General features: G+C 44.1%; 1 protein-coding gene across 1 annotated transcript in view; it reads right to left on the reverse strand.

The window, feature by feature from the left end:
- LOC126175649 (protein white-like) overlaps positions 1-12,886 on the reverse strand; it is a 300,070-nt gene that overhangs the window by 93,975 nt on the left and 193,209 nt on the right. The window contains exon 3 of the mRNA XM_049922541.1: positions 10,527-10,759. Within this exon, the coding sequence (XP_049778498.1) occupies positions 10,527-10,759 (233 nt within the window). The remainder of the gene's footprint in view (positions 1-10,526; positions 10,760-12,886) is intronic.

A 12,886-nucleotide genomic window follows, 5' to 3' on the forward strand; every position in this document is an offset into this window, starting at 1 on the left:
AGTAAGCAATCTAACAACTGTGCCAGACACTTGTCTCACATAGGCGTTGCCGAGCGCAGCGCTGTATTCTACCTGATATTCACGGTACACTCCTGAAATGGTCGTACCGGAAAATCTCCACTTCATCGCTACCTCGGAGATGCTGTGTCCCATCGCTCGTGTACCGACTATAACAGTACGTACAGACTCATGTAAATCTTGACAACGTGCCATTGTAGTAGCAGTAAGCGATCTAACAACTGCGCCAGACACTTGTCTCACATAGGCGTTGCCGAGCGCAGCGCCGTATTCTGCCTGATATTCACGGTACACTCCTGAAATGGTCGTACGGGAAAATCTCCACTTCATCGCTACCTCGGAGATGCTGTGTCCCATCGCTCGTGTGCCGACTATAACAGTACGTACAGACTCATGTAAATCTCGACAACGTGCCATTGTAGTAGCAGTAAGCGATCTAACAACTGCGCCAGACACTTGTCTCACATAGGCGTTGCCGAGCGCAGCGTCGTATTCTGCCTGATATTCACGGTACACTCCTGAAATGGTCGTACGGGAAAATCTCCACTTCATCGCTACCTCGGAGATGCTGTGTCCCATCGCTCGTGTACCGACTATAACAGTACGTACAGACTCATGTAAATCTTGACAACGTGCCATTGTAGTAGCAGTAAGCGATCTAACAACTGCGCCAGACACTTGTCTCACATAGGCGTTGCCGAGCGCAGCGCCGTATTCTGCCTGATATTCACGGTACACTCCTGAAATGGTCGTACGGGAAAATCTCCACTTCATCGCTACCTCGGAGATGCTGTGTCCCATCGCTCGTGTGCCGACTATAACAGTACGTACAGACTCATGTAAATCTTGACAACGTGCCATTGTAGTAGCAGTAAGCGATCTAACAACTGCGCCAGACACTTGTCTCACATAGGCGTTGCCGAGCGCAGCGCCGTATTCTGCCTGATATTCACGGTACACTCCTGAAATGGTCGTACGGGAAAATCTCCACTTCATCGCTACCTCGGAGATGCTGTGTCCCATCGCTCGTGTGCCGACTATAACAGTACGTACAGACTCATGTAAATCTTGACAACGTGCCATTGTAGTAGCAGTAAGCGATCTAACAACTGCGCCAGACACTTGTCTCACATAGGCGTTGCCGAGCGCAGCGCCGTATTCTGCCTGATATTCACGGTACACTCCTGAAATGGTCGTACCGGAAAATCTCCACTTCATCGCTACCTCGGAGATGCTGTGTCCCATCGCTCGTGTACCGACTATAACAGTACGTACAGACTCATGTAAATCTTGACAACGTGCCATTGTAGTAGCAGTAAGCGATCTAACAACTGCGCCAGACACTTGTCTCACATAGGCGTTGCCGAGCGCAGCGCCGTATTCTGCCTGATATTCACGGTACACTCCTGAAATGGTTGTACGGGAAAATCTCCACTTCATCGCTACCTCGGAGATGCTGTGTCCCATCGCTCGTGTACCGACTATAACAGTACGTACAGACTCATGTAAATCTTGACAACGTGCCATTGTAGTAGCAGTAAGCGATCTAACAACTGCGCCAGACACTTGTCTCACATAGGCGTTGCCGAGCGCAGCGCCGTATTCTGCCTGATATTCACGGTACACTCCTGAAATGGTCGTACGGGAAAATCTCCACTTCATCGCTACCTCGGAGATGCTGTGTCCCATCGCTCGTGTACCGACTATAACAGTACGTACAGACTCATGTAAATCTTGACAACGTGCCATTGTAGTAGCAGTAAGCGATCTAACAACTGCGCCAGACACTTGTCTCACATAGGCGTTGCCAAGCGCAGCGCCGTATTCTGCCTGATATTCACGGTACACTCCTGAAATGGTCGTACGGGAAAATCTCCACTTCATCGCTACCTCGGAGATGCTGTGTCCCATCGCTCGTGTGCCGACTATAACAGTACGTACAGACTCATGTAAATCTTGACAACGTGCCATTGTAGTAGCAGTAAGCGATCTAACAACTGCGCCAGACACTTGTCTCACATAGGCGTTGCCGAGCGCAGCGCCGTATTCTGCCTGATATTCACGGTACACTCCTGAAATGGTCGTACGGGAAAATCTCCACTTCATCGCTACCTCGGAGATGCTGTGTCCCATCGCTCGTGTAGCGACTATAACAGTACGTACAGACTCATTTAAATCTTGACAACGTGCCATTGTAGTAGCAGTAAGCGATCTAACAACTGCGCCAGACACTTGTCTCACATAGGCGTTGCCGAGCGCAGCGCCGTATTCTGCCTGATATTCACGGTACACTCCTGAAATGGTCGTACGGGAAAATCTCCACTTCATCGCTACCTCGGAGATGCTGTGTCCCATCGCTCGTGTACCGACTATAACAGTACGTACAGACTCATGTAAATCTTGACAACGTGCCATTGTAGTAGCAGTAAGCGATCTAACAACTGCGCCAGACACTTGTCTCACATAGGCGTTGCCGAGCGCAGCGCCGTATTCTGCCTGATATTCACGGTACACTCCTGAAATGGTCGTACGGGAAAATCTCCACTTCATCGCTACCTCGGAGATGCTGTGTCCCATCGCTCGTGTACCGACTATAACAGTACGTACAGACTCATGTAAATCTTGACAACGTGCCATTGTAGTAGCAGTAAGCGATCTAACAACTGCGCCAGACACTTGTCTCACATAGGCGTTGCCGAGCGCAGCGCCGTATTCTGCCTGATATTCACGGTACACTCCTGAAATGGTCGTACGGGAAAATCTCCACTTCATCGCTACCTCGGAGATGCTGTGTCCCATCGCTCGTGTACCGACTATAACAGTACGTACAGACTCATGTAAATCTTGACAACGTGCCATTGTAGTAGCAGTAAGCGATCTAACAACTGCGCCAGACACTTGTCTCACATAGGCGTTGCCGAGCGCAGCGCCGTATTCTGCCTGATATTCACGGTACACTCCTGAAATGGTCGTACGGGAAAATCTCCACTTCATCGCTACCTCGGAGATGCTGTGTCCCATCGCTCGTGTACCGACTATAACAGTACGTACAGACTCATGTAAATCTTGACAACGTGCCATTGTAGTAGCAGTAAGCGATCTAACAACTGCGCCAGACACTTGTCTCACATAGGCGTTGCCGAGCGCAGCGCCGTATTCTGCCTGATATTCACGGTACACTCCTGAAATGGTCGTACGGGAAAATCTCCACTTCATCGCTACCTCGGAGATGCTGTGTCCCATCGCTCGTGTACCGACTATAACAGTACGTACAGACTCATGTAAATCTTGACAACGTGCCATTGTAGTAGCAGTAAGCGATCTAACAACTGCGCCAGACACTTGTCTCACATAGGCGTTGCCGAGCGCAGCGCCGTATTCTGCCTGATATTCACGGTACACTCCTGAAATGGTCGTACGGGAAAATCTCCACTTCATCGCTACCTCGGAGATGCTGTGTCCCATCGCTCGTGTACCGACTATAACAGTACGTACAGACTCATGTAAATCTTGACAACGTGCCATTGTAGTAGCAGTAAGCGATCTAACAACTGCGCCAGACACTTGTCTCACATAGGCGTTGCCGAGCGCAGCGCCGTATTCTGCCTGATATTCACGGTACACTCCTGAAATGGTCGTACGGGAAAATCTCCACTTCATCGCTACCTCGGAGATGCTGTGTCCCATCGCTCGTGTACCGACTATAACAGTACGTACAGACTCATGTAAATCTTGACAACGTGCCATTGTAGTAGCAGTAAGCGATCTAACAACTGCGCCAGACACTTGTCTCACATAGGCGTTGCCGAGCGCAGCGCCGTATTCTGCCTGATATTCACGGTACACTCCTGAAATGGTCGTACGGGAAAATCTCCACTTCATCGCTACCTCGGAGATGCTGTGTCCCATCGCTCGTGTACCGACTATAACAGTACGTACAGACTCATGTAAATCTTGACAACGTGCCATTGTAGTAGCAGTAAGCGATCTAACAACTGCGCCAGACACTTGTCTCACATAGGCGTTGCCGAGCGCAGCGCCGTATTCTGCCTGTTTGCGTATCTCTGTATTTGAAAACACATGCTTATACCAGTTTCTTTGGCGCTTTAGTGTAGAATGGTTTGATTTCGCGTCGAAGCCCACATTCATTCGGATGGGTTCGTCAAAAAGGAAAATAGCGCATTTGGGGGACTGAGAATACGCATTTCGCGAACGAAAAGTCTCTCTCTCAGTGGGTGACTATGTGGTGTGCAGTGTCCAGTGACGGAATGATCGATGCGATATTCCTCGATAGTACGGTGGCTACCGAACGGTACGTGAAGGTTTTGGAAGACGATTTCATCCCCAATATCCAAAGTCACAAGAAATTAGAAATTATATTAATACCTTCAGCTGCTGACGGGCGTTGATATATATCAACGGGGACAGGTGAAATTGTGTACCCCGACAGGGACTCGAACCCAGGATCTCCTGCTTACATGGCAGACGCTCTATCCATCTGAGCCACCGAGAGACAGTGGATAGTGCGACTGCAGGGACTATCTCGCGCACGTCTCCCGTAGGACCCAGATTCTCACCTTGTATGTCCACGCACTTCATTCGCAGTGTCCCTACCTCACCATGTAGGTCTACACACTACATTCGTAGTGTCCCTACCCAACCCAAGGTGAGAATGTGGGTCTTGAGGGAGGTGTGCGCGAGATAGTCCCTGCAGTCGCACTATCCTCTCTGCCCTCGGTGGCTCAGATGCATTGAGCGTCTGCCATGTACGCAGGAGATACCGGGTTCGAGTCCCGGTCGGAGCACACATTTTCACCTCTCCCTGTTGATATATATCAACGCCCGTCAGCAGCTGAAGGTATTAATATAATTTCTGATTTCGTTCTAGACGGCTGCAGGTCACAATGGAGTGTGTTCTTTCGGACATGTCCGAAAGAACAGACACCATATCCGTATAAGTGTAAAGTCACAAGATGTTCATGCAAGACGTGGCTCGACGCCATGTAGGAGAGTGTTTGATGTCCCGGAGGAGCACTTTGGAGACCGCATTCTCTCTCTAGGGTACCCAGAGGCCACTGGCATGGGCCTCGATTGGCCGCCATATTCTCCGGATCTGAACACATGCGACTCCTTTTTGTGGGGCTATACTAAAGACAAGGTGAACAGCAATTAGATTAGATTAGTACTTGTTCCATAGATCATGAATACGACATTTCGTAATGATGTGGAACGTGTCAGGTTAATAAAAGGTGTCTATACGAGATATTAAATTACACAAAACATTAGATGACACTCAATATTTTTAATTTTTTTGTGGGTGTTGGGGAAATTATCCACTTACTCATCCAAAAATTCATCTAATGAGCATGTAAGTAGGCTGTTTATATTTTCTTATTAGCAACGTTACGCAGCGCTCTGTATGAAAATCACTGGCTGTGCTGTGTGCAGTCTGTGGCTAGTTTGCATTGTTGTCTGCCATTGTAGTGTTGGGCAGCGGCAGCTGGATGTGAACAGCGCGTAGCGTTGCGCAGTTGGAGGTGAGCCGCCAGCAGTGGTGGATGTGGGGAGAGAGATGGCGGAGTTTTGAAATTTGTAACACTGGATGTCATGAACTACTATATATATTATGACTGTTAAGGTAAATACATTGTTTGTTCTCTATTAACATCTTTCAATTGCTAACTATGCCTATCAGTAGTTAGTACCGTCTGTAGTTTGAATCTTTTATTTAGCTGGCAGTAGTGGCGCTCGCTGTATTGCAGTAGTTCGAGTAACGAAGATTTTTGGTGAGGTAAGTGATTTGTGAAAGGTACAGGTTAATGTTAGTCAGGGCCATTCCTTTGTAGGGATTTTTGAAAGTCAGATTGCGTTGCGCTAAAAAATATTGTGTGTCAGTTTAAGCACAGTCACGTGTATAATTGTTCTAAGGGGACGTTTCAAGTAGAAGGAGTTGACATTAAGAAATTCTTTTAATTTCCTTTTAAATGCTATACAGCTATCTGTCAGACTTTTGATGCTATTAGGTAAGTGACCAAAGACTTTTGTGGCAGCATAATTTACCCCCTTCTGAGCCAAAGTCTGATTTAACCTTGAGTAGTGAAGATCATCCTTTCTCCTAGTGTTGTAGCCATGTACACTGCTACCCCCTTCTGAGCCAAAGTCTGATTTAACCTTGAGTAGTGAAGATCATCCTTTCTCCTAGTGTTGTAGCCATGTACATTGCTATTACTTTTGAATTCGTTCGGATTGTTAATAACAAATTTCATAAGTGAATATATATATATATATATATATATATATATATATATATATATATATATATATATATTGTGAGGCTACAGTGAAGATTTCTAGCTCTTTAAATAAGTGTCTGCAGGATGACCTTGGATGAGCTCCAGCAATTATTCTGATTACACGCTTTTGTGCAATGAATACTCTTTTACTCAATGATTAGTTACCCCAGAATATGATGCCATACGAAAGCAGAGAATGAAAATAGGCGTGGTAAGCTAATTTAGTCAGATGTATATTTGAAAAATTTGCAATGACCCTAATAGCATAAGTAGCTGAACTCAAACGTTTCAGCAAATCCTCAGTGTGTTTTTTTCCAGTTCAACCCCTCATCAATGCATACACCTAGAAATTTTGAATATTCTACCTTAGCTACCGATTTCTGATCGAAGTCTATATTTATTAATGGTGTCATTCCATTTACTGTGTTGAACTGTATATACTGTGTTTTGTCAAAGTTTAATGAGAGCCCATTTGCAGAGAACCACTTAACGATTTTCTGAAAAACATCGTTTACAATTTCACCAGTTAATTCTTGTCTGTTGGGTGTGATAGCAATAACCCCAAGGCCACTGCTGAGCTGAAAACAGCCATTCAGGAGGTCATCGACAGCACTTATGTTCCGACACTTCAGCGGGTCATGCAGAATTTCGCTATTTGTCTGCATCGCATCATCGCCAATGATAGCAGCCACATCGAACATGTCATAACCTAAATCCGAATATCTGTAGTGACGTTCATGTGTTGAATCGAGTGTGTATACGTCGTAGTTTGTAACTAATTTACGTTTTTTTCATACAATTTTTTATTGGTCCAGTTTTATCATATAGCACAAATTGTACAATTGATATTGGACAGTTCAAAGATAAGTTACAATAATACTTAGTATTAGCAATTAAAATTAGGTACCTACTACAATTAATTTTGTTACTTATTCAGAAATTTTCTGACAGAATAGAAACAGTGCTTTATTAGAAATGCTTTTAGTTTAGCATTACATATTGGATGAGTAGTATTTTTTATTTCCTCTGGTATCTTATTGTGTAGTATCACACTAATGTAATTATGCTCCTCTGATAGGTGGTTGTTCTGTGATATTTTTGATGTATATTTGATTCCCTTCTGGTACTATAGTTGTGTACACTTTTGTTCTGTAGCAGTTTGCCTGTTTTTAGGAGGTAGTCCCTAGTGAACGAGATAGTTTCATAAATGAATAAACTTGGAACATTTAGAACAGCAAGCTCAGTAAAATGGGATTTCCAGACTCCATCTTTTTAAGGCCACAAATTATTCTTAAAGCTCTTTTTTTGCATTCTAAAAACCTTTACACTGTGCATTGAGTATCCCCAGAAAATGATCCCATATCGGATTAGTGAGTGGAGCTGTGCATAGTATGCCTGCCGTACTGTTGATTTGCTTGTTGTAGCCTTTAAAATTCTTAGGCCATAGCACACAGATGATAGTTTTCTACAAAAGTTATTTATATGTGTGTCCCACTTTAAGTCTTGCTGAACCCAAAGACCCAAGAATTTTGTGACACTTATATTTTCTAGGGGATCATTTTTTAATCGGACTTGAATAGACATTTGATTAGTTGGAGGAATTAAATGAAAATCGACACACACAGTTTTTTCAGTATTTATAATGAGTTTGTTTTTTGTGAACCACTCAGAAAGTCTTTTCATAGAACTTTCTGCTGTGGACCGCAAAGTTTCTGGACTGGATTCAGTGAGCAATATGCTGGTGTCATCGGCAAACAGGATAGTTTTTGTGGGACTCATATATTCAACTAAGTCGTCCACATAAATCAAGAAGAGTAGTGGACCTAAGATTGAGCCCTGTGATACACCATAGTTTATTGGTAATTCCCTAGAAAGAAAGGAGTTGTTTCTTGTTTTATTCCTTTTGTTGAATACATACTGAAGTGATACTTTCTGCCTGCGGTTTTTTAGGTGTGAACACAACCAGCTATGTGCTACACCTCTTACTCCTCGTCTTTCTAATTTTTCGAGCAGAATGTTGTGGTCCAGGACGTCGAAGGCTTTTGATAGATCTAGAAAAATACCTGCAGCTAATTAATGTTGATCAAGGGATTTTAAAATGCAGTCTAAGAATTCGAAAATTGCTGTCTGTGTAGATTTAGACTTTCTAAAACCATGTTGTTGTACTTTAAGAGGTGCATATTTGTTTATGAAACTTAAAAGCCCGTCATAGAAGAGTTTTTCTACAATTTTTGAGAAGGAACTTAACTGTGACACGAGTCGGTAGTAGAGATGGGTAATTCGCGAACGAACAGGTGCAAAGGAACGGTTCACCAAGATGAACGAAAGGATCAAGAAACGAATTTCAAGGAACGATCGGTTCGTAGTTCACTTCGGTCGCGGCGGTCTAGTTATAGTTCCCGGGAACGAGGAACGATCGGTTCATAGTTCACTTCGGTCGCGGTGGTGTACTTACAGTTCCCGGGAACGAGAAACGATCGGTTCATAGTTCACTAGTTCACTTCGGTCGCGGCGGTCACTTCGGCAGTTTTCGTTCCAGCCTCGGTCGCGTGCTCGTCTCACAATCAGTCTCGGTCTCCCTTGGCCGCACTCGTTCTTCGCATGACCACCTGTCTCAGTTCCACTGCCGACTGCTCCTAGATAGTTCAGTATCCAGATGTTCGTTTCGTTCACTGCGCTCGCCCATTTTACATTGTTCCAAACAGTTCTTCCACTTGGGTCTGGCTATTCAGCGTCCACGACCGGTAATCAAAAAGTATTTTATAGTTACGTAAATTACATAAAAATCACGTTGTATGTAACAGGTACGTCTTTTGAGGTAACAAAAGGGCATATCAGCTCACTTCATTATATCGATGAACAGCAGACGATATAACAAGGCAAGTTTTTTTTTTGTTATTCATATATTTTTTGGTTTCATCGACTTGATTTAGCAACTAACTTTCAATAATTTGCTTAATTTCTAGTGTAAGAAAATTCATATAAAACGATTTTCGTGTATCTTTCATACACAAAACATTACATTGAGGAAGGCTCTAATTATTTTTAAGTTTGGTTGTTTCTAATTTGCATTACCTGCTAGCTCGGTTTATTTGGGAAAAAAAAAGAAAGTGGGTTGTGGGTCATTTTGGCTCAGTAGCAAAAGCGGTGCTTCTCCATTTGAAAAGACATAGATTGCCATAAAATCGTATTTACTTATTATCTCAAAATCATTTGTTCAGATGGAGCTTTGAAACCAAAAACTTTATTACTGCGAACTTTATTATTATTATTATTATTATTATTATTATTGCTGCATTAACTTTAATAATGCAATATAAAAACCTAATTTTTACTAAGCATGTGACGCAAGTATGATGAGAAAACCACATTTTATTTTATGCTTCCATAAAGTCTACTTCGCCTACAAACTCAGAGACAACGTGAAGTATATATAGGGTGTAAACGATTATTGTTTACAACGTAGCATAGCTATGTAGTGGAAGTCGAAAAGAAGAATTTTATACAAGACACTTGTGGTCTATTAAGTTTGGAAACAGCCACCAACAGGTTTACAAGACTACACAAGCTATAGCCCATGCTCGTCGCGTGAGATTTTCATGTTCCCTTCTCCAGCTCTCTACACATCGTCATCGATTGTTTCGCCATTGTTGCTTGCATTAGCTTGTTACTTCTTCACTGCCTAATTATTACATGTTTGTCTCTTTCTTGTATCTGCTCGTAACGGGCGACACATCGTCCGTAATCGGCGAGCAGTCTGTGCTCGGGACCGGTTTTCCGTGCGCCACCCTATATTATTTCCCTGCGATCAGCCACGCAACGCTACAGTTGGCTAAACGAGAGGTTGTGCAGAATCACAGAAATTACTTCTACAAGTGTGTAAGAATTCTGTAATGAATAAAAACTGTATACTGCAGGGGGGAGGCAAGTGCCGCCTCTCGGAGTCCTCCATCCTTCAGTCACCTACACTACTAATTTTCAGTTTTTCACAAGAACCATATGCCAAGCACAAATGAACGGTGAACGAGTAAAAATGAACGGTTCCCAAAAAAAGAACTATCAGCAGTGAACTAGTTCCCAAGGACGAACGAGTTTGCCCATCTCTAGTCGGTAGAACCTTTTTTTAGCAGTGGTGAAACTTTAATAATTGTCACCCTGTACGTGACTTGTCGACCATTGCAGGTGCCTGCAGACGGGGGGCAGGAGAGGGCGTACCTGGAAGACGAGGTGCTCGCGCACGGTGAGGGTGCCGACGAAGAGGTCGTCCTGCTGGACGTAGGCGGAGAGCGCGGCGAGCGAGGCGGCGTTGGCGGGCCAGCCGGACAGCGCGCGCTGCCCCGAGTGCACGGCGGGCCCGCGGAACGTGAGCGCGTTCAGCAGCGTCGTCTTGCCCGCGCCGCTCGCGCCCAGGATCGCCAGCAGCTCGCCCGGGCGCGCCACGCCGCTCACTGCGCACCACACACGAGACACGGCGTAGCATTACTCACTAGTCCCAGCCTCAGAGCTCCCCGTCATTGTCCCCTGGTAAACTACTCACAAAACATTTACAAATTTAGTTAGTTAGTTGGTTGCGTGTTCCATTGATCAATCGCACGGTACGGTAGCCGTTATGATGTGCAACGTGTCAAGTGCACAAACAATGCTCATATGAAACAACATTTTTTAATATACAGGGTGATTCAAAAAGAATACCACAACTTTAAAAATGTGTATTTAATGAAAGAAACATAATATAACCTTCTGTTACACATCATTACAAAGAGTATTTAAAAAAGTTTTTTTTCACTCAAAAACAAGTTCAGAGATGTTCAATATGGCCCCCTCCAGACACTCGAGCAATATCAACCCAATACTCCAACTTGTTCCACACTCTCTGTAGCATATCAGGCGTAACAGTTTGGATAGCTGCTGTTATTTCTCGTTTCAAATCATCAATGGTGGCTGGGAGAGGTGGCCGAAACACCATATCCTTAGCATACCCCCATAAGAAAAAATCGCAGGGGGTAAGATCAGGGCTTCTTGGAGGCCAGTGATGAAGAGCTCTGTCACGGGCTGCCTGGCGGCCGATCCATCGCCTCGGGTAGTTGACGTTCAGGTAGTTACGGACAGATAAGTGCCAATGTGGTGGCGCTCCATCCTGCTGAAATATGAATTGTTGTGCTCCTTGTACGAGCTGAGGGAACAGCCAATTCTCTAACATCTCCAGATACTGTAGTCCAGTTACAGTAGCACCTTCGAAGAAAAAGGGACCAAAAACTTTATTGGCTGAAATGGCACAGAAAACGTTCACCTTAGGCGAGTCACGTTCATATTGAGTTGTTTCCCGCGGATTCTCAGTGCCCCATATACAGACATTGTGACGGTTGACTTTCCCGTTAGTGTGGAAAGTTGCTTCATCACTAAACACAATCTTTGAAACGAAAGATTCATCTGTTTCCATTTGAGCAAGGATAAAATCACAGAAATTGATTCTTTTAATCTTATCAGCTGCAGACAGTGCTTGAACCAATTTCAGACGATAAGGTTTCATAACTAACCTTTTTCGTAGGACTCTCCATACAGTTGATTGTGGAATTTGCAGCTCTCTGCTAGCTCTGCGAGTCGATTTTCCTGGGCTGCGAACAAATGCTTGCTGGATGCGTGCTACATTTTCATCACTCGTTCTCGGCCGTCCAGAACTTTTCCCTTTGCACAAACACCAATTCTCTGTGAACTATTTATACCAACGTTTAATACACCACCTATCAGGAGGTTTAACACCATACTTCGTTCGAAATGCACGCTGAACAACTGTCGTCGATTCACTTCTGCCGTACTCAATAACACAAAAAGCTTTCTGTTGAGCGGTCGCCATCTTAGCATCAACTGACGCTGACGCCTAGTCAACAGCGCCTCAACGAACAAATGTACAACTAAATGAAACTTTATAGCTCCCTTAATTCGCCAACAGATAGTGCTTAGCTCTGCCTTTTGTCGTTGCAGAGTTTTAAATTCCTAAAGTTGTGGTATTCTTTTTGAATCACCCTGTATATGCAGCGTGGTCCATTGGTCCTGACCGGGCCAAATATCTAAAGAAATAAGCGTCAAAAGAAAAAACTACAAAGAACCAAACTTCTCTAGCTTGAAGGGGCAAACCAGATGGCGCTATGGTTGGCCCACTAGATGCCGCTGCCATAGGTCAGATGGATACCAACTGCGTTTTTTAAAAATAGGAACCCCCATTTTTTATTATATATTTGTGTAGTACGTAAAGAAATACGAATGTTTTAGTTGGACCACTTTTTTCGCTTGTGATAGATGGCACTGTAATAGTCACAAACATACGGCTCACAATTTTAGACGAACAAGTAGGTTTTTTAAATGAAAATACAGAACGTAGGTACGTTTGAACATTTCATTTCGGTTGTTCCAGTGTGATACATGTACCTTCGTGAACTTATCATTTCTGAGAACGCATGCTGTTCCAGCGTGATTACCTGTAAATACCACATTAATGCAATAAATGCTCAAAATTATGTCCGTCAACCTCAATGCGTTTGGCAATACGTGTAACGACATTTTTCTCAACAGCGAGG

This window comes from Schistocerca cancellata, chromosome 3 (assembly GCF_023864275.1).
Source record: "Schistocerca cancellata isolate TAMUIC-IGC-003103 chromosome 3, iqSchCanc2.1, whole genome shotgun sequence".
NCBI classification, from domain to species: Eukaryota; Metazoa; Arthropoda; class Insecta; order Orthoptera; family Acrididae; genus Schistocerca; species Schistocerca cancellata.